This window comes from Alosa pseudoharengus, unplaced genomic scaffold (assembly GCF_046254945.1).
Source record: "Alosa pseudoharengus isolate Yale_2024_CS ecotype anadromous, Long Island Sound unplaced genomic scaffold, YU_APseudo_1.1 YU_APseudo_1.1_scf_13, whole genome shotgun sequence".
Lineage (NCBI taxonomy): Eukaryota > Metazoa > Chordata > Actinopteri > Clupeiformes > Clupeidae > Alosa > Alosa pseudoharengus.
The window spans coordinates 30,110,302-30,138,270 of NW_027468598.1; the positions used below are offsets into that span (position 1 = coordinate 30,110,302).

Below are 27,969 nucleotides of genomic sequence, written 5' to 3' on the forward strand. Positions count from 1 at the left end.
CACTGTTTGACATGGGACATTTTTGCTATTTAACACTTTACGCTAGACTATGTTTCATTAGGCTAAACGAAGACACAACAGTGAGTATATGCCTAATTTATCAGTTTATCTATTTATTAATTTCAACAGCAAATAGCCTACATTGCTATAGGCTACGGCTCAAGTCCATTGGATCATGTAGGTCTCCAAAGCCTCCCAGAACATGAACATTCTACACACGTACTCATAGGTATCAGGATGCAGCAATGTCTCCCTCTGCATCTGAAGTTCTGATCTCGAACTGACATTATCAATTGCTTGGCACCTTGATGCAAGCTGAACTGTGTTTGATAGGCCTCCATCTCTACATCCGCTGATAAAATGTGATCACCAACACCGCGCGCCAATATGTATCAGGGCAACCCCCTACGCGTGTGGTTCACCCCAACAAAAACGGTAAAAAGGGCAAACATCCAATATTAACTGAATTTTACTTTTGTTTCCAATCCAGTTTCTGTCTTTTTCTTTATCTTGACTAATGACACATTTAGAAAATAGCAGCAATTATCTATTTGCTGACCAGTTAAAAAAAATGGAGAATTGGATTATTGAACACATTTTTTATTTGGATCAGATGGATGGAGCAAATAGAACAAAGCACTGCAAAGCGTTACACGGACCCAAAAGGAATTGCCATTTGAATTTTGAGACTGAAGTACCATGGCAAAATGGAATTCAATCCATGTTTATTCTATTTTTTAACCAAAATTATTCAAATTGATTTTAGGATTGCATTGTCACTTTGCAAATTAAAATACAATTTGTTGGAAATTATTGCAAATTGCAATATTAAATTACATAATGAATTGGCAATTGCATAATGTAATGTCATTTTGAATTGCATATTGCATTCTCATTTGAATAAAGCTACTCATATGCTTCCATACGATTCGTTTACCAGTAGCCTACTCTCGTTTCTCTGTTCGCAAATAGTGACCTTACCAATATGGCCGATCCAGAGCTCTTGAAATACTTCCTGATCACCGTGACGTGAGACACGTGAACCTAGCGTATGTTGCCCTTGTAAACAGAAGCAATGCTGCATGCATTGGCGTGGTTCGTAACATGCGTTCGTAGTGGTTTTGGGGGAATTCATATCTGCATTCCACTTTGTCTAGCCTAGCCTACTGTAAAGATATGGCTACTACAACATTATAAAGACGACTCAGTGAGTTCACACAGATGAAATACACGAGGCGACAGTGTCACCTAGGCAGATCTACTGTGCGTTTGTTACCCCGGTCATTAACCTAATTGATTGCCAATGCGTTTGGTTTGAACAGGTCCTTGCCGTTGTCCTGTGTATCACACATGGTATCGACATTATAGCCAAGCATTAGCCTACAACGTTAGTTTTACCCGTCTGCAACTCTAATGGACATATCTCAGGATGAGCAGACGAAAGTCCCGAAGTGGCCGCGGTTGACAAAGTTCATGTTGTCTGCGTGTGCAGCCTCGGTTGCTGAATTTGGTAGGTGGCCGTCGTCCTTGAATGCTTAGTCAAACTATGCGCCAAATGTCAATTAATTTTATTAGCCCAGACCCGAAAGCGTGTAATAACCAAGCTATTATATTTGTATACAGTCACATTCCCACTGGATCTGACTAAAACGAGGCTACAGGTGCAAGGCGAAGCAGCTGCCAGGCGTACCGGTGTGACGTCCACCTCCCAGCCGAGCTACAGGGGAATGCTCCGGACTGCCATTGGTATTGTTCAGGAGGAGGGTCCACTGAAACTATGGCAAGGCGTCACACCAGCAGTCTATAGACATGTTGGTAAAGTTATCTATTTGTGTATTTGAGTGACTTATCGATCTACAGCAGAAAAGGCCTAGATAGATAGATACTTTATTGATCCCTAAGGGGAAATTCAAGAAAGGCCATACTAAAAGTCAAAGACATAAAACACAGAGGGCATCTGATTAAAAGTAAGCGCTGTGCACTTGATCAGCTAGTTTGCTCTTAAGTCTTTATTTTTTTATGCGGAGAACAGTTTTTTGATGTCCTCTGGAAGTTGGTTCCAAAGCTGAACTGCATAAAAGCTTGAGATAGCTCGTTCACCAAGTTTAGTTGTAACAGCGGGTTTAATTATCAATTACTTTTTTTTTGTCTTTCAGGTTGTGTATTCAGGAGGACGGATGCTGGCCTATGAACAGCTGAGAGAGCACGTTCTCGGGAGAAACACTGATGGAAGTTTCCCCCTCTGGTATGAAGAGCACAGAAATACTTCTGTATATTCCATTCTTCCCCTCTGTAGGTTTGTTATCAAAATGAACTGAGCTGTGTCTCTTCACTAGCCTGGCTCTGTCCTCCTACATACTTCTGCTAAATTTTCCCTTAAAGTCGTCTGGGTCTGCTAGTTTGAGCCAGAATACGTCACAACCAAACGTTAGCGATTGGTTATGGCAGATCCAGAGTGGCTCTGGGCAGATCCAATAGTTTTAAACTTCAACAGAGTACTCGCCTTCAAGGAAGTTAACGCTTGGCAAAGGAAAGTGGCCAGACTCTTTGTACATTATGAAATGTACGAGAGTCTGGTAGGACCAGGCTATCTCTTCACACCATGCATTTCCCTTTTCCCTGCTCCACCTCCTCATTCGTCTGCCACTTGTATTAATTGCAAGATCTCCCCTGTACTGTAGCTTCAATGTTATTCCTAATTTTTGTAACTTGCTTTGGATAAAATGAATAATGCTGAATGAATAGATGTAAATGTAAAAGTGTGTCGGGTGTGTTTGCACGCACGCAGGAAAGCGGCGATCAGTGGAATGCTGGCCGGTGCCGTGGGCCAGTTTTTGGCGAGTCCTACAGACCTGGTGAAGGTCCAGATGCAGATGGAGGGCAGACGTATCCTGGAGGGGAAGGAACCAAGGTAAGGACTGGCAGTATGCATATAGGCAAAGAATAACGCACACTCATTCATTCATTCATGCATTCATCCATTCATTCAACTTTTATTTATTCTGGGAGGTCCGATGAGGGTAGTCCTCATTTTCAGTGAAGCTGAGATTACAATAACAAGGCACTAATAATAACAACAAGGTGTTGACCTCTGGTGATAAACTTTAAAAAATAAGAAGAAAGTGTTGCACACTCTGGGCCTAAATGTATATTTTATTGGATAACATGTTGGCCATGCGGCCTTCTTCAGATCCACTTTTTGACAAATCTGTGTACATATCTGTGTACAATTAGAGGAAGACTGCCAGCAAGAAACTCAGATAAGGGTTAACTTGACACTGCAAGACCACGGTGAAAGAATTTGAGTATAATTCCTCATAGCTTTGTGTATAATTTATTTGTATAGTTTTTTTTTTTTTTTTCCCTGTGCTGTAGAGTGCGGGGCGTTCTCCACGCCTTCGTGAAGATTTTCTCAGAGGGGGGAATCCGAGGTCTCTGGGCCGGATGGGTACCCAACGTCCAGAGAGCCGCATTGGTCAACCTAGGAGGTTCATATCTATGACTATGACTCTACTAACATTAACATTTAGTTACAGAGAGCTGCGTTGGTCAACCTAGGAGGTTCATATATATGACTGTGACTCTACTAACATAAACATTTGCAGTAGATAGTCAGTAACATCAAGCTTTATCTTTGTTTTTTACCTTTTTCATATTTTCTCAGATCTCACTACGTATGACACTGTGAAGCACTTTCTGCTGAGAAATACCCCAGTGGAAGACGACAGTATCTGTCACGGGCTGGCCAGGTGAAGGAAGCAAAAACATAGTTCTTCTAAGTGCAGACGCAATAAAGAACGGTGTTATCTGTGGGATAGGATGCTATTAAAATAAGTCATACTTAAAAATTTAGGAATTGCTTCGTCACTTTGACAAAAACACTCGATTAACTTTTTTAAAACGGCAATGGAAGAGATCTTGGGTGTGCAACTTCTAGTTCCTCAGTTTGATGGACGTTTTCAACACCGCCATAGACAGCCTTAGATACACTAACTGTATGTAAAATCCTTTTCTCCCCAAAGTATCTGTTCCGGTCTGGTGGCGGCTACAATGGGGACACCAGCTGATGTGGTCAAGACAAGAATCATGAACCAACCCAGAGATTCACATGGCAGGTCAGGTCTGACTCAAGCTTCTGTATGTCCCAGCTGGGAACAGGCACATGCTGTACTGTAGGCCTGATGTGAGAAACCGAAACCAGAGAACACAAAGAAAAATTCATATTTTACCACCAGAATCACTGACAGGCGTGTGGTTGGTCCTGGAGGCAATTTGGAGATTATGGAGTAATTCTCTACCTCATAAAATAGACACAATTTTAGGTGAAAAGTTCCGAAAGCAACAAGGTTCGTAGTTGACTGTGGCTTGTATCTCAGTCTGTATTGAGTCTGGCTTGTATCTCAGTCAGACACACACATACACAGAGAAAATACAAATGCATGAACACTTTCTTTATGAGGGCCTACTGTTGTCTTAGAAATTAAATTCTATGCACTTAGCCTCATGGAAAATGAGCACTGCTTCAAGGCACTGCAAAATCTGTGCCCTGAAGCCATTACAGCAAATACATGCAATGAAAAACTCTGTGCTGCCCTTCATATATTAAGACTGTTTAGTATGGATGGGTGACTTTTGTAGTCTCTCTCTTTCTCTCTCTCTCTCTCTCTCTTTCTCTCTCTCTCTCTCAGGGGCCTTTTGTACAAGTCCTCCATTGACTGTCTGATCCAGTCTGTGAGAGGAGAAGGGTTCTGGTCTCTATATAAGGGCTTCCTACCGACCTGGATGAGAATGGTAAGGTACTATTAAACACACTGTTAGTGCCGTTGACCTGCCTGCTCACTAGCATAGGGATGCATTCAGCTGTCTGTTATTTAGAGATAATTGAGTATTGCCAAATGGTGTAGTCCAGGAGGGTGTAGTTTAGAATTGTATTTTGCAGAAATTATGAACCAATTAACTTACTGGGGGCTTCACAAATATGGACTCTTGCTTAGTGTATAACCTTTTCGGTCCTTGCTCACATACATCCTGAATTTCCATTTCACTGATGTTTTTGCACTAATCATTTTCATATACTTTTAAAAGTGCCACTAGAAGTGAAACACTTCTATTTCAGATATCAAAGAGCTAACCTAGTTGAGCTAATCACCATTTCCTTCCTGTGATATGGCTGCTGATGTGTGGTCCTGTTGCAGGCTCCCTGGTCCCTGACCTTCTGGCTGACCTTCGAGCAGATTCGCAAGGGCATGGGGGTCTCCTCATTCTAACGCCATGGGCATCTCCTCAGTCTAACGCCTGCTGCCAAACTGGAAGCCTTGATACAGTATACCTCTTAAGTACACAGTAGGCATAAGGCCGTCAAACTGTACATGGAAGAGAAGGGGAACCCAGCCTTCAGTTTTCTAGTGAGCATAGCTGTTTATGAGCAGGGCATTGGCAATGGCTCAATAAAGGTCTTTAATGCCAAAAGACATTCTGTTGTCATAACATATCAATGGAACATGGTCATGGAAATCCTAAAAAAAATCAAATTAAAAAAAAGTTACATTACCATTTTCCAAGCCTGGAGAAAGTCATGAAATCTTTTTGGAAACATACTTTTTTATTGAGGTTTTGTACTGCATATTTATAGTGACTTAAAGGTAAGATTTTCACCATAATAACCTTAACGAAGCCAATTTCATGGTAAGCAAACTTATAATAGAGGAATTGTTCACCTAGCATAGCCATGCAGCACAGCCGTACCTAGTTGCTAACGAGAGAACCAGCCATGCAACTTCAAGAATAGCGGCCCGAAGATATCTCGCGAGACTTGTGAAACATTACCTTGTCAGTATATAGCTCTTTGGACATAGTTTTTGCTCGTTGTCAATCAATCACCTCCACAACAAAAGCATTTTCATTGTGTACAGGGTGAGTGAATGCTCTCCACACAAACCTGCTAATTACCACTCTCTTCCTCGTCTGAAATATCGATTTGTAGGCAAAAATCCATACGATAAAAAAATGCTATTTTAAAAGAAAAGTAGTCAGAAGGATCGAGAGGGTTTTACCTCTGAACTCTTCATTTCTTTTCTTCATTCTTCTTTATGATTAAAGTACAATCTGATTCTGATTTATTAGGCACTGTTAATACATGGCTAATACACAGGTGCGGTTAATACATTCATTTGCATTACACATTGTCCTGTGATGTATACACAACGCGGCTAATACACTGTAAATTACTGCAAAGAGGCACAATCTGTGGACAAGCACACACTTATGTGTATGCTAAAAATTATTTTTTACAGTCCTTGACTGTAATAATTAGGAACCCTGATAGAAGTTTAGTTAGCGTCTCAGTGGTGGTGGTCGGTAATGAAGTTTATGGCTTAACTAATAGCCTGGTGGTCTGTGGTGCCATGGCTGCCTGCATGCTGGTTAAAGATAGATAGATACTTTATTGATCCCCAAGGGGAAATTCAAGTTGTATTGTATGTAATATCAAGTTGTGTTGAGCTTGAGAGGCTTCAATCCGACCCTCTGTTGCAGTTTCATTGATGATGAACAGATGCATGCTGTTCTGAAATGAAACCGGTAAACACAAGATTTGTTTTTGTTTGTGTTAGACTTACTCTTTATTTGTTCTTCAAAAGCACAAAAGGCTGCTATACAGTACATCTGCACAGAGAAAATGGAAAACATTGCCTTTTCAAAATTGTATTTTTTTTTTTTTTAAAGAACTACTCATACGTACTTAACAAGACTGGATATTTGACGGAGTGACACAAGTCGTAACTGACGCAGCAATAAACAGTTATGATGATATTTCTCACGTTACAAGTTCATTGACAATATAGTTACAGCACTTGTGTGTTTAGTATGCAAAGTGTGAAAGCACACAGACACAAACAAACAAACAGATACACACACTGCAATGCATCGATAGGTGAATCTGACCTGTTTTACCGAAAACCCACAGATATAACCGTGCTGGAAGATCGAAATAGATATTGCAGCAGTGGTCGTATCTCTATATGTCTTAATGGAAATGGTATTCAGCTGCTTTTTGTCTTTGTGGTTTGGTGACAGCTTTGGCTACATGCAAATAAGAGTAAAGAAAAAAGACAAGCAGGTTCATCGGCACGATAGTGGTGTAGTGAACGTGATGCTCCTAAGACCCCCGCCCTTTCCCCCTGGTTGCGCTGGACTCCGGACCGAACCAGGCGCTGATCTGGTGCCGAACTGTGGGCTCAGTTAAAACGGGTCGTTTTAATCAATCTTTCTCTCTCCACCAGGGATCAGCGCCTTTTTCATCCCAACCTTGTTTGGTCAGGCCGCTCAGTGGTTCTCATTGGATGTCGGTAGTTCTTGTTCTCAGGGTTCATAGATTCTGGACCAGTTCTCTCAGGCTGGGAGGCAGTGGACACTGAGCTGGTTGAGAGGGGGGGCCTGTTACCCGGGTCAGACTAGTCAGAGGGCACCACTGGGCAGTGATCAAGCTGAAACGGACGGGGACCTCGCATGCGACCGCCTCCTCATAACTTTACAGTGTTGTTAGTGGTCATATGCTTTTTTGTGCTTGGTCTGGAAATTATGGTTGTTAGATTGTCCTGTTTAAGGTACATACACTACTTAACCTGCACACACTCACACACACACACACACACACACCCATAGCTAAAGCACCCACACTCACACAACTTAAATATAATATACCTGTGTATCTGTATAAGATAGAGATGTAATATATACCTACGTACATGTGAGTGTTAAATTTTATATATAATCTATAAGATGAAAACAAGGAACACAAATCATCAGGGCAACTACTTTGTCTTGAACATTAACAGCTCTAATAGAAGACAAGGCTCTTTACAACTAAAGTCTAAAACAGTAGAGGCAGGAGAGACACCACTGACCTCCAGGGGGCAGTATGGGACCAGGACAGGATTGAGGAGGTTGGAGAGGACAAGGTGTGGAAGGCAAACCTGGTAACTAGCTAAGAGAGCGTAGGCGAGACACACACACACACACACACTTTGCGCTAACAGGGCACAGACGGGAAGAAGAAAGACGGCCACAGGCACCAGATGCGTGATCAGAAACCCTAAATGTTCTACAGTATGTACAAAACCTCCCCCAGGGAGCAGCTGATGTCCGAACCGGATCCGCTCCACAGCTGGTGAAGATCTGTTTCAGAGTCAGCTGTCCTCCTAGAACAACCCGCTCCCAGTTCAATTCAATACAACTCTATTCAATTTGATTCATTTTATGTAGTGCCATTGACAATAAATATTGTCTCAAAATGTTTTACAGAGCCCTAATCCCTGACCTTTCCAACCAGGACCAGAACCACCCCCCACCCCCACTCCCTCCCGCCCCCCCTCCCACACAACCCCCGCTGAGCCACTCCCACTCTTGCTCTTCTGTGAAGGACTATGTTCGGTTTTCATAGGCGTTGTCATCGTCTTCAGTGATTCTGTGGCTAGCGGGTCCAGCAGACAACGGGACTGAGGGGTTGGGCAGAAACGGAAGGCCTGTTGTCAGACGCGGGTGCTATAGTCATCCACACATGTAACCACACTCAAAAGGCATGCAGACCTCTCCTACTGCACAAAGAGCATGTAGCATTTTCTAATATTCTGATTTTAATATCATATTTTAATATGAACAGAGAATTATGGCTGAACAAAAGAGAAGGGTCTGCCTACTCAGTCTGGTGGCACGTGTGTGTGTGTGTGTGTGTTCCCTCTGTCTGGCAGTGCGCTTTCGATGCCATCTGATTGCCATCGTCATGACTCTGCCTATCTGTTGATCGGCGGCTGTGTCAGACTGTATGCTGAGGAAATGTAATCTGATAATAAGCTCACCCCCTATTTTATGCCAGCCCCAGTCAAGGCAATTACTGAAAAAGCACAAGATCAATTCCACATGGTCATTATCCCTATGACTCTCTCTCGCTCTTGCCGTCTGTGTGTGTGTGTATGTGCACTCTTAAAACAAATGTGTTGTCCCTATCTGGACACAAAGATGTGTTAAAAAAACAACGCAAGTTGTGTTGATTCGACACAGCAAGTTATTATTTTCAACACATTTTGTGTAACAAATTAAAAAAAGGAAACAACACAAACTTGTGTGGTCCCTATCTGGACACAAAGATGTGTTAAAACAACACAAGTTGCGCTGTTTTTAACACATTCGTTTTAAGAGTGTGCGCGCGTGTCTGTGCATTTGTGTGTGTGTGCGCGCATGTTAGATGTGCCTGTGAGTGTTGGATGTATTTCAGTGAATTATGTGAATATATATATGTGTGTGTGTGCCATGTTTGAGTGTGTTTTGGAGGAAATGTATAAAAGTCATACAAGCTAATCTCATTAAATCCATGAAATGTGTGTGAAAATGGATTCCAGTGCATTATGGCTTAGTTTAAAGCAACCTTCTAACAGGGAACATGTGTAATTTTTTCCAAAACAATATCTGTACATGAACTTCTACATGTACAGTAATTGTCTGATTATACTGTAATTATATTACAGTATAATCAGATATCAGTAATGAGTCTCGTATGGTGCAGAAAGATGCTGTGATGAAGAGCTCAGTCTCACCAGTAAAACTTCAGTTTTCAGCCTTCGGAGCCTCTTTGGCTGTGAGTGAATACAGACAAGGAGAATATCAATATTAACAGTTCAGACACTGATGGCACTCAGTTGGGCTTTTATGCACAGAGCACTCTGAAGAACTTCTGCAACATATATAAGCCAGCTTGTACATTTTTAGGCGGAACGTCAGCTGTGTTGTGGTCAATAAATAAGTGAACGAGGGGATGAAGAAATCGTTTAAATTTCAGCGTGTTGAGAGAAACACTGCTGCCTCCCTCATTTGTCAGTCATTCGCTAAATTCAGTTTGACCATAAGCTTTCATATTCTCTCCTCCGACGACCAACTACGGACAAAATGGACTGTGAATAAAGAAAGACAACCTTGTCATAGCTCACCAAACGGCAGAGTAGCACCAACGTCATCGACTGACAATCGTTCGGCCCGGGTTTGATTCCCGCCGCCGCGAGTCTTTGTCACTTTGGATAACAGTGTGTGCTAAATCTCAGTCAACTTTAACCCGCACATATAGGACCAACAGCCTCCTTCCTCCCCAGTCTGGCTCTTCATTCCCTTCGCGACACTGAAATCAAATGAGTTTTTTCATTTGATTACTGCTATGAGACAAATATAACAGTTTTAACTCTAAACTAATATACTATATTGTATCTATATCTATTTACTATAACTAGCCTGTTCTGTCACTTAATCTACTGTACCTGTGGTAGGCTACCTCAAAAAGCTGAAGATGCCGCCACAGCATAGCTGACATTCCTCTGGAAACGTATGAGCTAGTTTATATTGCTATAGTGCGGAAGTTCTAAAGTGCTGCTCATGCATAAGGAGAATCAGCAAAACAACATGTCATCAACAGCCTGACCCTTCTGTCCTGTGATGAGTTCTGTGGGCCCAGGTAGATTCCAGTCTGGCGCCTTGTGATGAGTTCTTGTGTGGGCCCAGGTAGACTAGGGGTTCAGGCAGACTAGGGCTTCATGCAGACTAGGGGTTCAGGCAGACTAGGGCTTCAAGCAGATTAGGGGTTCCAACAGACTAGGGGTTCAGGCAAACTAGGGCTTCAAGCAGATTAGGGGTTGCAACAGACTAGGGGTTCAGGCAAACTAGGGCTTCAAGCAGATTAGGGGTTGCAACAGACTAGGGGTTCAGGCAGACTAGGGCTTCATGCAGAATAGGGGTTCAGACAGACTAGGGGTTCAGGCAAACTAGGGCTTCAAGCAGATTAGGGGTTCCAACAGACTAGGGGTTCAGGCAAACTAGGGCTTCAAGCAGATTAGGGGTTGCAACAGACTAGGGGTTCAGGCAGACTAGGGCTTCATGCAGATTAGGGGTTCAGACAGACTAGGGGTTCAGGCAAACTAGGGCTTCAAGCAGATTAGGGGTTCCAACAGACTAGGGGTTCAGGTAGATTAGGATTCAGGCAGACTAGGTTTCCAGCAGACCGGGTTCAGGTAGATTAGGATTCAGGCAGGGGGGTGTTGGTTGGGGGTCTCACCCTTGGAGGTGATGAGGTTCTCAGCCTGCGCCTCCTCATCTCCAGGTGCCCTGAAACCCACAGGAGAGAAGCAGTCTGCATTAGAAGAGGCGTGTGTCTGTGTGTGTGAGAGAGAAGTGAGAGATGTGTATGTGTGTGTATGTGAAAATACAATGGGTGCCCTTCACTGTGAGCCCTTTAATGCTATCTATTTAAAATCCATTGAGTGTACCTGGTCTTCTGGTTAATGCTGCAGTCACACCTCCGACCTGGGACCGACACACACACACACAGTAAATGAGAAAGTGAAAGGAAGAGATAGAGAGAAATGAGGAGGGGCACTAGGGTACAACCACAAACACACACATTCTATATGCTTAATTCTGTATATGCACTGCATTATGTTAAACACACACATTCTATGCTTAATTCTGTATATGCACTAGTGTGTTAAACACACACATTCAATATGCTTAATTCTGTATATGCACTGCATGTTACACACACATTCTATATAATTCTGTATATGCACTGCATGTTACACACACATTCTATATGCTTAATTCTGTATATGCACTGCATGTTACACACACATTCTATATAATTCTGTATATGCACTGCATGTTACACACACATTCTATATGCTTAATTCTGTATATGCACTGCATGTTACACACACATTCTATATGCTTAATTCTGTATATGCACTGCAGTATATTACACACACACATTCTATATGTATATGCAATAATAGTAATAATAGTAATAGTCTGTATATGCAATAAAAGTAATGCAAAAGTATATATATGTACTCTTTTGATCCTGTGAGCAAAATTTGGTCTCTGCATTTATCCTAATCTGTAAATCTGTGAAACACACTAAGCACAAAGTGAACACACAATGAGGTGAAGCGCACACACTAACCCGCAGCAGTCTGCTACAGTGGCGCTCGTGGAGCAGTGAGGGGTTAGGTGCCTTGCTCAAGGGCACTTCAGCCGTTCCTACTGGTGGGGGTTCGAACCGGCAACCCTCCGATTACAAGTCTGAACCCCTAACCAGTAGGCCACGGCTGTTAAGGTCATGGTGTCACAGAGTGGATGAATGAATTGTATCTTACTCAGAATAAGAAGAACCCCCAGAAGAAAGAGCACGACTGCAAACGCCAGACCGCCAATCCTCAGGCTCTCATAGTCTACAACCACAATATTGGAGTACGGACACAATGCACATCATGTTAAGATAAGATAGGATGAGATAAAACTTTATTTAATCCCATACCGGGGACATTTACTTGTTACAACATTCCAGGAGACAGGTTCAACAAATGAAAAAAAAACAGCAATATAACCAATATAGAGACTATTAAAACACACACACAAATAGTATATATATATATATATATATATATATATATATACACTGTATACATACACACACATATACATACACACACGCACACACATGTATATAATACTTCTTACACTGATTTAAAATGCCAGGTGCAAAGAGTAAGCTGCGTCTGTATATGCTGTGTACTGTGTCAAAATGTTATTTGAAGATATCTTACCATAATCAAATGGATCCATCTTTTTCTCCTTGCCATCTGAGTGGAATACATATAGGGGAAGAAGGTGAATAGGTTATGGACTTTAGTAAATGGTAAACACTGTTAGTTTAAGCAGCAAATGAATAAATCAATGTAGTATCTCTTGTGGGTTCATTTACATGGTATGCTATTGATCTTGTCTGACTATAGAGCGGTTTTTCATTGACTTCCAAGACAAAAAATCAAATCCTACAAGACCCTGTGAAATCCTGTGTCTGCTGCCATCTGGGACGTGTGTGAAATATATTCAGAGGGAGGCGGTTCATAAAGGAGATAAGGTACAAAGAGAAGGCACTTACCCTGAACACTAGGGTCTGACAAAGCTTAGCACCGTAGAGAGAGACAGACAGAGAATAAGGAAACAGGAGAAAGGCAAGGTGATATAGTTAGTCTGAGAGAGAGGGAGCAGGACTTCAGTTAAACACACAAAAGAACCAACCCAAAATCGAATTGAATCTGACCCACACCTGTAGTACCCTCAATGCTCTCGGTCAACACCTGACACCTGTCAAATTACCCTCCTTTATGACTATATGGACAGATGGTCACTTATCTGAATATCTGACCCACATTACACCTCCCGTGTCCACTTAAACGGCTCTTTACATCCCGATCCCACTCTACTCTGTCAAGTACAGGAGCTCATCAATACTGTAGCCACTGAGGCTCACTCTTTATAAACACAAACAGTCTCCTCAGACTGCTCGAGTCTGAGTCTGTGTACTTAACCCAGCCGAGAGAGTGTGTGTGAGTGTGTGATGGGAGGCTGAGAGACAGCAATTCCCACAGATACTCCTACTCTCATACTTGATAAGACTCTGCCAGCCGTTCATGCAGAAGGGAGAGCAGGATGGAGGGATAGAGAAGGCGAGAGAAAAGGAAAGACATGGCTACAAAAAAACCAGGTGTTTCAGAAAAGAGGAGAAGAAGAGGAAATCAAGATGATGGGCAGAACAGGACTTTTGGAGGAGGGTTGAAGAGAAGATAGGACTGGAGAGAGAGAGAGAGAGAGAACAAGGGGTTTCAGAGGAGAGAGAAAGATGATGGACAAACACAGGTGTTGGAACAAGAGAGGAATAATGAGATGGAAGATGAGGCTGAGATTAGGAAAAGGTTATGGCACACAACCCACACTCAGGGTAACAGACGAGAGAGAGAGAGGAGGGAAAATAAACACCAACGCAGAGGGTGGGAGACATGTGCAAAGAATGTCAATAAAAGACAAAGTGAGTGTGTAAAACTGAAAACAAAAAGAGATAAAACATGTTAAATGTCAGTAAATACTTGCAAGGTGTTTTTTTTGTTGTCTTATTTCAGTTGTCCACTTGTCTTTTGTTTGTGGCTACATTCTCATATTGACATTGAAGTAAGTACAAGCACATATGGAATATATTGAATGACTTCAAATAAGTCTGTCTTGCATTTTGTCTGTCTGTTTGTGTCTTCATATCTGCACGCCTGGTCTTCAGTCAGCCAAAAAAGGGCACACTTAACTCCTCTTCTAGTTACTCTCCACTGGCTCCCTATAGTGGCCAGAATTACATTTAAATCTCTCACTTTGGCCTATAGGACACTGACTGGATCTGCTCCCTGCTCTCTTAATTTAATGATCAAGATGTATAGCGTGTTGTGTCGTCCAGCCATAAACGCTAGATCAAATTCAAGACTCTTTTCTTCAGTGGTTCCTTGTTGGTGGAATGAATTGCCCAGTGTTCTCCATTCCTGTGATAGTTTTGGGTCTTTCAAGAGGGGTCTAAAGGCATATCTGTTCAACATGCGCTTAGTTTACTAAGCATTTCTTATGAGTTATGGTTTGTATATTATAGTATTTATTTATTTTACTAGGCTATTGATTGAATTGACATTGTTGTTTATTGTTGTTGTTGTTGTTCTCCTTGGTGTAGTCTTATCAACTTTTTTAAATTGCTTACTGTTAAATGTAACTATTGTATTGTTGTTATTTGTATGTCACTTTGGACAAAAGTGTCTGCTAAATACCATAACCATATCTACTTGGCTAAAGCTGTGTTCTGTTCGCTGGGGCCAAGTCCCATACCCAGACCACTCATGCACACAGGATTTATATTCACAGTACACAAGGGCTGGTGTGTGTCACATCAAAAGCACTCTCCTCTCCTCTCCTCTCCATGGCTCTTCTGGAAGCTGGAGGCTGCCACCGAGCCTCTCCCCTCCACTGCCTGTCTGAACACGGTCCCAACAGGGACAGTGGGGGGCCTGAATGTGTGTGTATGTGTGTGTGTGAGTGAGTGAGTGAGTGACAGAGAGAGGGAGAGATAATATGTGTTTGTGTGTGGTATGTGTTTTGTTTGTTTGTTTAAAGTGTGAGTGTGTGTGAGTAAGAGAGCTTGTGTGTGTGAGAGTTTGAGTTGTGTGTATGTGTGAGCATGTGACAGAGAGAGAGTGTCTGTGTGTAGTATGTGTTTGTTTGAGTTTTATTGTGGGTGTGTTTGTGTGTGTATGTGTTGGGGAGGGGGGTGACTTACCAGCTACAGAGACCAGGAACGAAAAGACGAAGAGCAGAACAGTTTCCATGGCAACTGCAGAAAGAGAGAGAGAAAGAATGAGGGAGAGAGAGAGAGAGAGAGATCAGTGTCAGTAGGTACACGTGTACCACTTCAATCAGAAAAATATATGACATACAACAGAAACAAACAGAAACTCTTTCTTTGCATTTACACCTATGCCTTTCTGTGCCAAAATATGATATGATGCAGTATTTGGATACTATCAGTTGGCTTCACCCTAGCTTCACAGGATGACTTTTATTTGACCTGAAAATCCTCTTTCTGCAGTGAGCTGTACGACCACCAAAGGAAAGGCACAGCCTGGTAGTGTCCTTGGAAGGCTGTAGCCTGGTAGTGCCCTTGGAAGGCTGTAGCCTGGTAGTGTCCTTGGAAGCCTGTAGCTTGGTAGTGTCCTTGAAAGGCTGTAGCCTGGTAGTGTCCTTGGAAGCCTGTATTCTGGTTATGCCCTTGGAAGGCTCTAGCCTTCTACTCTACTACTACACTACAGTATGCTACATTATACTGGAGCTGGTAGAGGCTTGGCTGACTTCCATGTATGCAGTGGCCATGTTGACACAAAATGCATGTTTTTGTTAACTCAATGTACAGAATTTATGAGCACAAAAACACTCACACACATACCAAATGCATAAAATCACCCCCCAAAAAAACACACACATGAATAATGAAGATGATAAACACACATACACAAAACATGCAAATCAACACATACACACAGACATAAAGTTTTGTCATTACTGAAGTTTTCGTGAACTATCAAGCCATGATTCAGATATGAATTATGAATAATCTAAATAAAAATAAATGCTCTAATTTAGCCTGGTAACCAGCCCGAATTGAACACCGTCCACAAAAGTTGTGGAACAACTACAGTATGCCTGAACCAGAGTGGTATTAATGTTTGGGCGGGCTTTGTATGATGATGGATACGCATACCCTACTGATACTGATCTCTCTCTCTCTCCCAATGAGCAATGGTGCCTCGTCTATCACGTCACCTGAGTGCACTTCGGTTGATTTTATTTGCAAAAAAACAAGACATTAACAGCGCAATAACTTTAAAAAACAACCAGAAAACAGTGTTAAGGCATTTGTGGAAAAGAAGGATGGGTTAATGTTTTTTCTACAGGATTCACAGGCTGTTTTGTTGCTCTGATTGATTAGGTCTATCCAATTGAGTGCATAGCCCCCCCACACACACACACACACACACACACTGTATCGGTTGAAACACACCCCATAATCACGTCCCAAATGAAGCCGTATCAGATAATTCAGACAAAACAAAATAAGAACAGGCATAATTGTGTGTGGTGATCTTATGAACATTCCCTATAGCCAAGCATGTGACTGTATGTCAGGGTTCTGATTGCAACCACAGTCCTCCCACAAGAAAGTGATGCATGACTGTTACAGTAAATGACCCTTTGACTGTGGACAACTACAGATGCAGATATTTTATCACAAAAGTCTAAACGGATCAACGGAGAGAGAGAGAGAGAGAGAGAGAGAGAGGGAGAGAGAGAGAGAGAGAGACTGATATCCATCAGCAGGGGAGTAGGCTACAGTAATCTTTTAACAATGGCTTCCATTAGTGCGTGGATAAGTACACCCTCACTCCAACACAGGGAGGCATGGAGCAGACCCCCCCCTCTCTCTGTTTGCAATGGAATGATGGCTAGAATCACTGAACATGACTCAGGGACTGATAATGACTTCCTGAGTCATGGACCAATTTGCAGCCTTCCAAAATCAAAAAAACAAAAACAAGTGAGATAATGGATTTCCACTGAACATGCCACAATGTTGGTTTTGTTGGTTTAATTAGATTGTACATGTATAGTAGTCACAGCTGTTTATGAAGGATCATTCTCTGAGGTTACTGACATATTGGTATAATACATGGATATTAAGACATTCATGTTTGCTTGTTTTATATGGTAAATTTAAAGGTTTTGTTAAATCAATAATCATGATTTTTTTGTGTGTGTGTCTCTCTCTCTCTCTCTCTCTCTCTGTGTGTGTGTGTGCGTCTCTCTCTCTCTCTCTCTCTCTCTCTCTCTCTCTCTCTCTCTCTTTCTCTGTGTGTATGTGTGTGTGTGTGTATGACAGCATTTAGTCACTTCTCTATCTAAACAAACTTATGTAAAGTAAAGGGGCAGGTTGCGGGTCTAGAATCCAAACCACTTAGCAACGCTCCCACTGTTCCTCCACATACAATGTGCAGACCAACACACAACCTCACACACGTCGTCTCTCACCTCTCGTCTCTCGTTCAAGCATAAATGACAATAGCATTGGTCTGACAAGAAGCCACAGGCGATGTGCAAAAAGTAACTTAATCTCCATCAATAGCATATAGTTCGAATTACCCCAAAGAGACAGAAATATCAGTTTTGGGGGGGTCAGATAATTTTTCTGATATTGTAATCATTACAGTTGGCTACAATACAAGTCAACTCCTATTTTCACTGTAGGAACATTTTAATGTAAAGCGATTTCAGACACCCCTATTATGGACCGTACCATTTTTAACCATCGTGGCGCGCGAGGCAACGGAGATAGACAACGACTTCAACTTCTCAAGCAAGTGTCAACGTTGAATGACAAAACGCTAGGTACATTCCTCCAGTAGGCTACATTCTGCTGACGTGCATGGTTAAATGTAAGTTGCTAGCAGAGGTCTAGCTTGTTGAAAATGTGCTATTTTACAACCTTCATAAACGTGTTTTGATCTTTCATAGCTCTTATAAAGGTGGCTTTTTGTAAAGGTATTACTTTTACTATACAGAATGGTATTTATTATTATTCAAATCAAAACAGTTCTCTTTTGGATATATAATAACAATGAGATATTCTGTAGGCCTACCCTACTGATTATCAGTTTGTCGCATGTTTAGACCTTGTATGTGTGTTGCACTTGGGATATAGTAGTGGACCGTGATGATCATAGAAGAAGTGAAGGAGCAGTACCCCCCAATTATGGTGGGGTAATTCGCACTCTGATCAATAGGCTTGACTTCATCCTGTAAGTGCCTGGAGAGAAACACTTGTCAATCAGTTGCAGGCCTCCAAAAAGCTTTCTGATCCCTCTTAGTACATACACACACACACACACACACACACAAACACAAACACTTCAATCAATACAGAGCAGCACCCTGAGGATGCCTAATCAATAATGCTAGGAGCTAATCTTCCACAACGGAATGGATACTCGGGCAGCCAGCGTTGGCAGATGGCAGCAGTCTCATCCTGTAGAGTCTGTCAGGTGGCACAGGCTTACACTTGGCAGTGCCTACCCATTCAGGGCAGGGAGTTAAGGAAGGAGGTGATGCTACCGTGTGTCAAGCAAAAAGACAACAGCCCCAACAGCACCTGTCATCGATCAGGAAGTGCATTCTCAAATAGAACTTACAGCAATAGCAAGGTCAGTAAATATCCTCACAATCCCCTAGCGCTCAATTTTGTGAGGGCAATGAAAAAAAAGGGGGGGGGGGGGAACCCCTCTGTTTTTTCCTACATAGCCCTGGCTGGATAAACAACATGTAACAAACACAGCCAATCAGTAACAGGTGGCGTTCCCACCACACCCATGGATGTCTGTTTGAGCAACTGTGATGCAATGACCCAATCTAGTCCATATCAATGCACAGGGCTGACGACGGATGCCTTTAGAGAGAGCGATGAAACCATGTGTCAAGTGAAAAGCCACCTACAGAAGCAGTGTCAGTGATGCTCACTGACCAGGAAACACCCGCCTAGAGGGCACCTGAGTCTGACCAAGGGCTGGAGAAGAGAATGCCTCAGTCTGGAGGAGGACAGAACCTATAGAGCTAACATAGTTTGTTCAGGGTGGTGGCATCTAAAATGTCTGGAGCAGACTAGAAATTGGAGTGCTGCTTCAGATGTTACACTTTACAAACACAAATACTATTATGACTATAAGTACTGTAGTTCTGCCTTCAGATTATATATGACAATTGTATCTTTATTTTGTTTCAATCTGCCATAGCGATTCTCTTGCCTTTTCAGACCTGATATAATTGGTTTATTCAATCAAGTGGATGAGCATATTTTGAGTTCATGCTGATCACACACACACACACACAGAGAGAGAGAGAGAGAGAGAGAGAGAGAGAGCAAAAGAAAACAACTAAAGAAAGAAAATATGACAGACAAAAGGAATGCAAAGGAATAACCTAGCACATCTGGCTTAGTGCTAGGTAAACCTAGCCCGATCTGCCAGTGATTTTATTTCGCCCTGCAGCTCAGGCTGGTAACCTGTACATCTTTCGCTCCTGCTTCTATTACAATTTTGCGGGGACCAATCACAAACTGGCTTATCCACCTGGCACACCCGGGTCGTTGGTCTGATTGGTTGAAGGACTATCAAATTGTGTACAGAGTCATTTGAACGGCCCGTTTATCATGCCTCTTGTGCAGTAAAAAATACAGAACAGACTCCCCAGACTAATCTTAAATCTTAAAAGATTGAGCTTGGTCTGGTGATAGCCAGACTAGCTTAGTGCAGGACTGATTGGGGAGAGATTTTCAGAGGTTTTCAAATAAATACTCTCTTAGTTGAAATAAATACACTCTTAGTTCAAATAAATACTCCCTTTGTTGAAATAAATACACTCTTAGTTCAAATAAATAGTCACACAAGGAAATCTTACACTGACAGAAAGGGGAAAGAAGACAGTAGTAGGTTGCTAAAGGACACGATGTGTGTGTGTGTGTGTGCGTGTGTGTGTGTGAGAGAGAGAAAGAGAGATGTGTGTTCATGATCATTCCTGCTCTCTCTCTCTCTCTCTCTCTCTCTCTCTCACACACACACACACACACACACACTGTGTCTCTGTCCCACTCCTCGCCACAGCTCTAAACTGGGTCGTCCTCATTTCTCTAGACCCCTCCCACTCTCTCCAGAACCATCCTTCAGGACCAGTTCCCAAAGGGTCACTGCCACAGAGCTAGAGCTAGCTAACCAACTGTTCCATTTCTGTGTCTGTCTGTAGCTACAACCAACTGTTCCATTTCTGTCTGTCTGTGTGTCTGTCTGTACTTTCTGTCTGCCTGACTAACTATCTAACTATCTATCTATCTATCTATCTATTGTATGTCTGTATAGATCCATAACAGCTATCTATCATTATGACCGCCGCGCAGCGAAGCGGCGGTCATATAGGTTTAGTCAGATTTTTTCTTTTTTCTTTTTCGCATGCCCAAATTTCCATCAATGATTCCCGGGACACTGAAAGACCGGGGTACACGAAACTTGGTGGGCATGTAACCCCATATGGATAGCATGGAACCATCGTTTTTCGTTTTGATCTGTAGCCCCCCCGCTGGACTGGACCCCCCGAAAGGAGGGTAGGGCAGACACAGTTCTCTGTGAATATCTTGAGAACTGTAGGGCCTAGGATGACCATTTTTTTGGTCTATGGTCTAGTATGTTTGCCTCCAGGGGTCATGTTAACCCATTTCATGTGCACACATGTGCACAAACAGATACACACACACACACATACCTTCACAGTAATCATACGTATGACACATACTCACACAGTAGACATATGTACGCTTGCATGCACAGGCACATACGCAGGCACACACACAAGCACGCACACACACACACACACACACCCACACACATAACATAAACATAACACAAACAATCAAGAATTTCTCAGAATTATGAACAGGCAAGATGGAGGTGGGGTTGTATAAAATGAATTTTACATGTGAAATCTATGAACTAATCATGTTTTGGTACTTGTTGTCTAGCAGATACCAGTGAGAATTGAGTGTGGATAATGCAATTTAGTGAGACAGTTAGAATCATATAGGCTTTTCAGCGTGATTTCTTTTTGTGAAAAAAAAATATGCTGGACTGGGCGGCGGTCATATTTTGTACCGCTTTGCGGTACATCTAGTTATCTATCTATCTAGAGCTTATTCTGGGAAAAATAAAATCGCCCATCCAGACAAGGCCACCTTCCACTCAATTTCTGAGATAAGTGTCCACAACGTAGCCATTCTTGGGAAACTGGAGCTGAGGGAGTGATAGAGAGAATGATAGAGAGATAGAAAAAGAGAGAGATTGAGAGAGAGAATCAGGAAGTGTGGGGCTTTAGGCTCTCTGCTTGATTACCTTGCCAGGGGGCACTTCTGGGAAGTTGTATCCCCTTGGCACTGCCGTAATGGAGTTTGGAAAGCAGCCAGGGAGTCAGTCAGTCAGTCATTCAGTGCGACAGGCAGCCAGAGCAGAGGCTAAATGGCATCATGGATGACCTGAACTGCCCACCCCACCCGGTCCCCCTCCACCAGTCAGTCCCTGAGGGCGCAACACAAACACCATCAGAGCAGATGGCCAGGTGCCAGGTGTTTTATGTGTGTGTGTTTGATGTCTGTGTGTGTGTGTGTGTGTGTGTGTGTGTGTGTGTGTGTGTGTGTGTGTGTGTGTGTGTGTGTGTGTGCATGTGCGTGTGTTGTCAGTGGGCTCGGCTCAATGTTGTTGGCACGGCGACATGCCCACATAGTCTTCAGCAGCAGCATCTGTGTCCCTGTCATGCTGTCCCTCCGTCTCCTTCCTCATCTTGTTACTGGCTCGGCTCGGCACGGGCTGGGATCATGCATGTACACCGCCCCTGCCTGACGGAGGAGGTGGAGGAGGAGGTGGAGAAGGAGAAGACAGGGAGGGACTGAGAGTGTGAGAGAAATCCTCCCACTGTACCAGCGGGACAGTGTGTTTTGTTTTGCTCGTGTGTGAGGAATTCTACACTCCTAGGGTTGAATCACATGGACTTCAACAAAGCTGTAGCTCCTTTGCCATCATCAAACATAATGTCCAACCCCACTGGGTACCACCACACACCTGCTCCTTGTCTCTGATATGACTGAAGTTCCTGTATGATTAAACATCAGACTCCATCCCTAATTCCTGTATAATTTCACAAAGTTAAAGCTGCTATACCCCTAGTTCTAATCACATTTTTGGTGATCAGCACAACATGGCTCCTACAGTCTAAGGATGCGAGTTTGACAGCATATTTTGCCAACCGATGCGCACGATGGCCAGAGTGAAGTCAGACGCACAAAGTGGGCAGAGTCAGGCCAAAGTTAATTACAGTTTTTCTCACTCGCTTTGGTGCTTTTCTCACATCACTATTAACATTTGCACAGAAGTTAGTACAATTCTCAAAACAATTAGTGCAAACTGCAAAACCTAGTGGATGACCTGCAAAAGCACGTCACTTGCTCAAAATGGATAGTCCATTCCTCAAAAGCAGGTATTCATGTCAATGAAACTGTCAATGTCATCAAAATGAGAAGTCTTGACACCATCGTTTATGAACAAGATAGTCAAATGGCTTTGTCATGTTTTCATTATGACAGTTCTCTCAGTGTTTTCCAATGCAAAAAAAGGTCAGAACTCGGTGACACTACCTGAACATGCTCAAGACAGCACTATACAGTACTTGTACAGCCATTTGAAAACTACAGTAAAGTTACACATTGCTGTAGTTAGGTGAGTAAGTGAGTACAAGACACTGAATGCGTACATTTTTACTGTATGCTCTTTGCAATTCTACAGCACTGTGACAGAATTTGATAACTAGTTCAACAATTTTGTATGTAATGACTCAAGCAATGAAATGAACACTATTAGTTTTATTGGGAACGACTATTCAGCATTCATAAGTATAGTTCATTTTGACTGACATGACATAAGCAAATGATAATGTTAAAAAACAGCACAGAATTGTATGAAAGCAACTGATACATGTCCAAAAGTATTTGCAATTTGTTCAGAGGAAGGAGAAATTGCTACTATGATGTGCACAAATGACTAAATGTTGTGGAGGTTGAACTAATAGTTATGAGAATTTTCATTCTGATCTGAAAAAAGCACCAAAGCGACTGAGAAAAACTGTAATAAAATATAGATAGATAGACCAGAATTGAACTATGGTTGCATGTGATTGGTTTATTCAATTTCACCTCGTTGGAGCGGTCTCGCCCATTTTTAGAGTCCCTGCCTTGACGTAGATTCCCGCTACCTATCACCGCCGAACTTGGGCCCTAAGGGCAACTAAATTAGAGAAATTGCAACCACAAATTCAAGACACACACATCACTTTGGAGATAGCATTTTGAACCTGTACCTTTAGGATGACATCATTAGGGTGTTCTTTAAGTGTGTTGTTTGTTTCTCTCTGCCAAATTGACATGTTTCACTACAGGCAAAGCCCTGGCAGTTTATCTGAAGGAGCTTTAAACAGCCGATCAGTTTTTCTCAGTGTGCGGGAGTCATTATCTCTGGTCACTGCTAAAAGCTTTCTGCAGAGACCGGGTGAAATGAATTGTTAAGACAGGCGAGAGTGGGATGCATTTTCTGCATGAAGAACAAGCTTTGGAAATGAATGGGAAAGTAGTCTGTGTGCAATAAAAGCTGTGTTTGCATTTATTGCGCATAATTTCAAGAAACCACAGAACAACAACATAGTACACAATAGTATAAAGTCTGTATATGAATATATGAATACATTTGTCACGCAACTAAAAGGATGTTTACTGAAAATAAGAGTCCCAATTAATATGTTTGTGATAAGCACTATAGGTTTTCCTTACAGCATTGTTAGGTCAAAGAATTAAGCTGCTAGCCAGCCAGCCAGGCCACGGCACAACCAGGAAGAAGCTGGAGAGGAGAAAAGGAATGGGGGGCGGTTTTAGTGACCGCTAAAACACACACGCTCATTACCGACATCATGAAGGACACAAATCAGCATGATGAAAACATGGAGATGACATTTAGTCAAACTCAGAATAACAGCAACAGCTGTCAGTGTGCCCTGCACATATGTGCGAGATGATGCTCATTTGGGGAGTAACGTTTCTCCGTGATAACACCATGAGCTGGCAGCATGGGTGGTGGGGGGGTGGTTGTGGGATCCCCACATCCTGTCATTAGCAGCCCCCAGACATTAACTAGACGTTCTCCCACAATAACATGAAAACAGGCCTGTGTGAAACGTCTTTAAATTCAGTCGGTCAGATTTGTTCTCTAGAGCTCTGAGTCTAGCTGCCGTGACCTTCTCTGCCCTGTAGCTTCACAACAGTTTGGACAACAATCAGATGTACTGCCTGTATGCACTGTATGTGCAAACAAAGACACATGCAAAGAATTTGGCTCCAGTCATTCATTGCCTCTCAGAGTGAAGACAGAATATATGGCACATACAAACAGTATGCAATATAAAGGAAGGCTATTAAATGATAGCACAAGCTCATGGTCTGAGAGTGCCATGTTCCATGAGTAAGTTTATACTGAACAGGAGTGACACAGCAGTGAGGCGGCAGCCGTGGCCTACTGGTTAGGGCTTCGACTTGTAACCGGAGGGTTGCCGGTTCGAACCCCGACCAGTAGGAACGGCTGAAGTGCCCTTGAGCAAGGCACCTAACCCCTCACTGCTCCCCGAGAGCTGCTGTTGTTGCAGGCAGCTCACTGCGCTGGGATTAGTGTGTGCTTCACCTCACTGTGTGTTCACTGTGTGCTGTGTGTGTTCCTCAAAGTACATCTGCAAACTACGTATTTCTAAAATCTGAGCAAGAATAACAGGACTATCATTCGGAGCACAAACTTTGACAGAATTTAACTTCAACACACACAACACTGGATTCACTTCATACACTGCAAAAAGTGATATCAAATGACAAATATGCACAAGGTCATGAATGTACAGTATGTGTGTCTGTGGGAAGCACAAACATCTAGCCTGGAAAAATCTAAACTCATTCACAAAGTGAATAGTCTCGTGACTCTCGATTGCTGCTTCTGTTTATCACAATATGTTTTGTTTTCGTCTTCCCCTCATCACTGATTTTTCTTGTCTGAGGTAAACGTTTAGGAATGTTCCAGACTAGATCTCCCTGAAAGAGGGCCAGGTAGAGGCTAACAAACATCCAAATAAATGTGTAATCGTACCTGCAGCGATACAAACACAGATGTGCCCTCATTTGTAGAGCTGCTCGTATGCTCTCATGAGAATATATATGAGATGATCTCCCTGGGCTTGGCTCCACACTTCCAAAGGCTCATGGGATTGTATTTGGTGTATGGATTGACACACATTACTGCAAGGGTAGAAGTGGGACAGGGTGTCTCTCTATCTCTGTCTTTCACTGTTGTAGTCACTTTGGTGTGACAAATAAACCCCTATAAAGAGAGCAATTCACCCTCCTGATTGTCATAGATGAGTGACCAGCCATGGAAGATGGTAATGTTTGCTATTAGAATGTGTTTGTGTGTGTGTGCATGGGATGTGTCTGTTTACGTGATTTATGTGCATGTATTTATTTGTGTATGTCTGTGTGTACATGTCTTTGTTTGAGTGCATGAATGTGTGAATATGCATATGTGTGCCTGTGTTTGTGTTTGCATGCAACTTTTTATGTGTGTTTGTGTGAGAGAGAGAGAGAGAGAGAGAAAGAGCTGTTGTGCATGTTGGATTATTAGCTGTTTTTCATAACTGTCCTGTCTCCTAGATTCCAAGGACACTTCCTCATCCTGAGGCTTCACTCAGAAAGACACACCAAAACAAGGGGATTAAAAAAAAAAAACTCCTCCCAGACAGGCTGGTCTGTGATTCTCACCTTCACCGCTCATTCATAATTCATCAGAGGACTGGACTGTTAAGCACAGTGAGGAGAGAAACAAACTCACACTCTGTCTGCACACACAAAAATGCTGCCAAGTGTGTCAATATTGCTACGAGGCTTCACAGCGCTCAGACTTATGACACTTGTCATTATAAAATAATCATCGCCAGGCACCAATCTTCTTGCAACATTGGGCTTTTAACTGGCTAGAATAGAACAGGATATTGGGCTCAGTATGTGCCAGGAACATTAATCAGGGTTTCAGGAGTCTGGTCACACTGTTCATTACATACATGGAGCAAAAACCCCAGCCTCATTGATGGAGTGATTTATGCTCACTTAGGAAATATATGAATGAACAGCATAAACGTGAACGAGTGGAGTATATGGGTTTTAACGCCTAGGGGCAGTGGAGGGGTCAGTGGCCTCCATTCTTGCATCTTGTCACCGTACAATGAGAGTAAGTATCCATGACAACAAAGCTTTCAGCGGAGCGCGGTTTGGCAGACGTGTCCCCTCCCGTGGTGCCCAGATATCGCTATGGCAACTGTCTCCGTCAGGTGATTACTATTGGAAGTACCAAAATGCCGGCGGCGGGTCTGCGCGCACATCTTATAGGGCGGTGGTAAACACACTGTCCAATTAAAAGGACAATGAAAGAATATGGAGAGGAAATGGCACGTTGATGAGTGCAACAGAATCCACTGAACATCATTTAATACTGACGTTGAAATTGTACGAAACCTACACCATGCAAACAAACAATATCCAGGTTTTCAAAAGCATGAAACAAGGACCTGTTGCGGGTTAAGGATTATCCTACGTCTGTTTCCCATTATTCACAGAACTGTTATAACAGAACTGTAACTATATAATACAGCCACACACAAGCGCAAAGCTTTACTCAAATCACAGTGTACCGTCTGACTACCGTGTCGACTACCTGTGGATTTACTCTGCATGTCTACTGCCGTGCACGAGCGCAGGGCTGTCCTCATGGCGGCGACCGTGCCAAGTGACAAATCTGCCTTTTTACCCGCCATAGATAGTATGGTTCCGTGTCATTGCTTCACTAGTCTTATGCAAAGTCGAGAAGCCAGGATATATAATATTCCGACTACTAGTTGCATTTACCATTCTTTTTCTCAGCCATTTGTGATATTAACATATTTCATCGTCACAATAATATGCGCACTTGTTTTGTTATGCGTGGCTCATCACGCCAGCACTGCTTAATGAGTAGAGTTCATAATACATGGGGACACACCCTCCCAACAGCTCAAGTGCTCGTTACTCTACAGATAAACAATACTATTTAGCCTACGCCCCTCACACTTTCACCATATTATTCGAAGACACTCACTAGCCATCATGTACACTGTAGAGTTGGAACGGAGTTTATGCGTTATGGTGCAATTAGTCCCAGTACATGGTATTGATTGAGGGCACGCAGAACAACCATTTATCCGAAAGAAACATAAACTTCGTTTGAGATTAGAACAATAATTACACATAAAAAAAAAATTCATAAGACTTCTTATCAGCCAATACAAATTTAAATGTGCCGTAAGTTTGATAACAGATGTCGACGTTTTAGGCGTCTGTGTTCCGAGATAGGCTACGACCCAAGGCAAGACAAACGATCCATCTTCACAGAGGCGCACCACCCATCTCCAAAAACCTCTTGAAGGACATCATTTATGAAGCCTTTGTCGCTGTATAGGGGAAAAATACACTCAGAAGCTACAATTAGTGAAAATGCATAAAACTTGTCAAATTACCTTTTTTTCCTCCGTTGGTTGAGTTGGCGAGGGCACTTGGTAAGTCAGCGCCGTGGAACAATGTGGACCCCTCTGTGAAGTCTTGGTTCCTTTGTATTTTTTCTATTTCTCACATGAGCTCCACATCCGCCTAAGTCTTGAACCTGATTTGTTTTCCTCTTTCACTCACAACAACCAGAGCAAGCGAAGAAAGAGCAAGCAGAATCGACCTTCACGCAATCCCCGGTGATGCTACCCGTCTCGAAGCGCGCGCACTGTCTCCCGAGTTGATTTGCTCTTCCTACTTTCTATCTACACCTT

The 27,969-nt window shown here is 42.6% G+C and overlaps 2 protein-coding genes across 3 annotated transcripts; one reads left to right on the forward strand and one right to left on the reverse strand.

The window, feature by feature from the left end:
- The first annotated feature begins 1,079 nt into the window (after positions 1 to 1,079).
- Positions 1,080 to 5,481, forward strand: slc25a27 (solute carrier family 25 member 27). Its single transcript, XM_076281618.1, has 9 exons — positions 1,080 to 1,510; positions 1,624 to 1,811; positions 2,157 to 2,245; positions 2,789 to 2,911; positions 3,376 to 3,488; positions 3,665 to 3,749; positions 4,023 to 4,115; positions 4,689 to 4,791; positions 5,196 to 5,481. The coding sequence occupies exons 1-9, from the start codon at positions 1,414 to 1,416 to the stop codon at positions 5,265 to 5,267; spliced, it is 963 nt and encodes a 320-aa protein (XP_076137733.1). The 5' UTR covers positions 1,080 to 1,413; the 3' UTR covers positions 5,268 to 5,481.
- A 2,909-nt stretch (positions 5,482 to 8,390) lies between these two features.
- Positions 8,391 to 27,944, reverse strand: fxyd6 (FXYD domain containing ion transport regulator 6). 2 transcript variants are annotated; one of them, XM_076281619.1, is made up of 9 exons: positions 27,670 to 27,944; positions 15,182 to 15,235; positions 12,977 to 13,000; positions 12,639 to 12,674; positions 12,189 to 12,263; positions 11,304 to 11,340; positions 11,093 to 11,142; positions 9,591 to 9,629; positions 8,391 to 8,495 (listed from the first exon to the last, which is right to left on the reverse strand). In XM_076281619.1, exons 2-8 carry the CDS (start codon positions 15,228 to 15,230, stop codon positions 9,601 to 9,603), a joined length of 300 nt encoding a protein of 99 aa, XP_076137734.1. In that variant the 5' UTR covers positions 15,231 to 15,235; positions 27,670 to 27,944; the 3' UTR covers positions 8,391 to 8,495; positions 9,591 to 9,600. The 2 variants fall into 2 exon arrangements, with proteins under 2 accessions (XP_076137734.1, XP_076137735.1); XM_076281620.1 differs by lacking the exon at positions 12,977 to 13,000.
- Positions 27,945 to 27,969: the final 25 nt, after the last annotated feature.

Bases quoted from the DNA above. Each gene is read 5' to 3' on its own strand.
- fxyd6 (XM_076281619.1), bottom strand. From the start codon at position 15,230: ATGGAAACTGTTCTGCTCTTCGTCTTTTCGTTCCTGGTCTCTGTAGCT. The intron at 12,675-12,976 runs GTAAGTGCCTTC...TATTCCACTCAG, and splicing joins GTCAGACCCTAGTGTTCAGG to ATGGCAAGGAGAAAAAGATG. The intron at 9,630-11,092 runs GTGAGACCCCCA...ATTCACTCACAG, and splicing joins GAACCTCATCACCTCCAAGG to CCAAAGAGGCTCCGAAGGCT.
- slc25a27 (XM_076281618.1), top strand. From the start codon at position 1,414: ATGGACATATCTCAGGATGAGCAGACGAAAGTCCCGAAGTGGCCGCGG. The intron at 4,116-4,688 runs GTCAGGTCTGAC...TCTCTCTCTCAG, and splicing joins CCCAGAGATTCACATGGCAG to GGGCCTTTTGTACAAGTCCT. The intron at 4,792-5,195 runs GTAAGGTACTAT...GTCCTGTTGCAG, and splicing joins TACCGACCTGGATGAGAATG to GCTCCCTGGTCCCTGACCTT.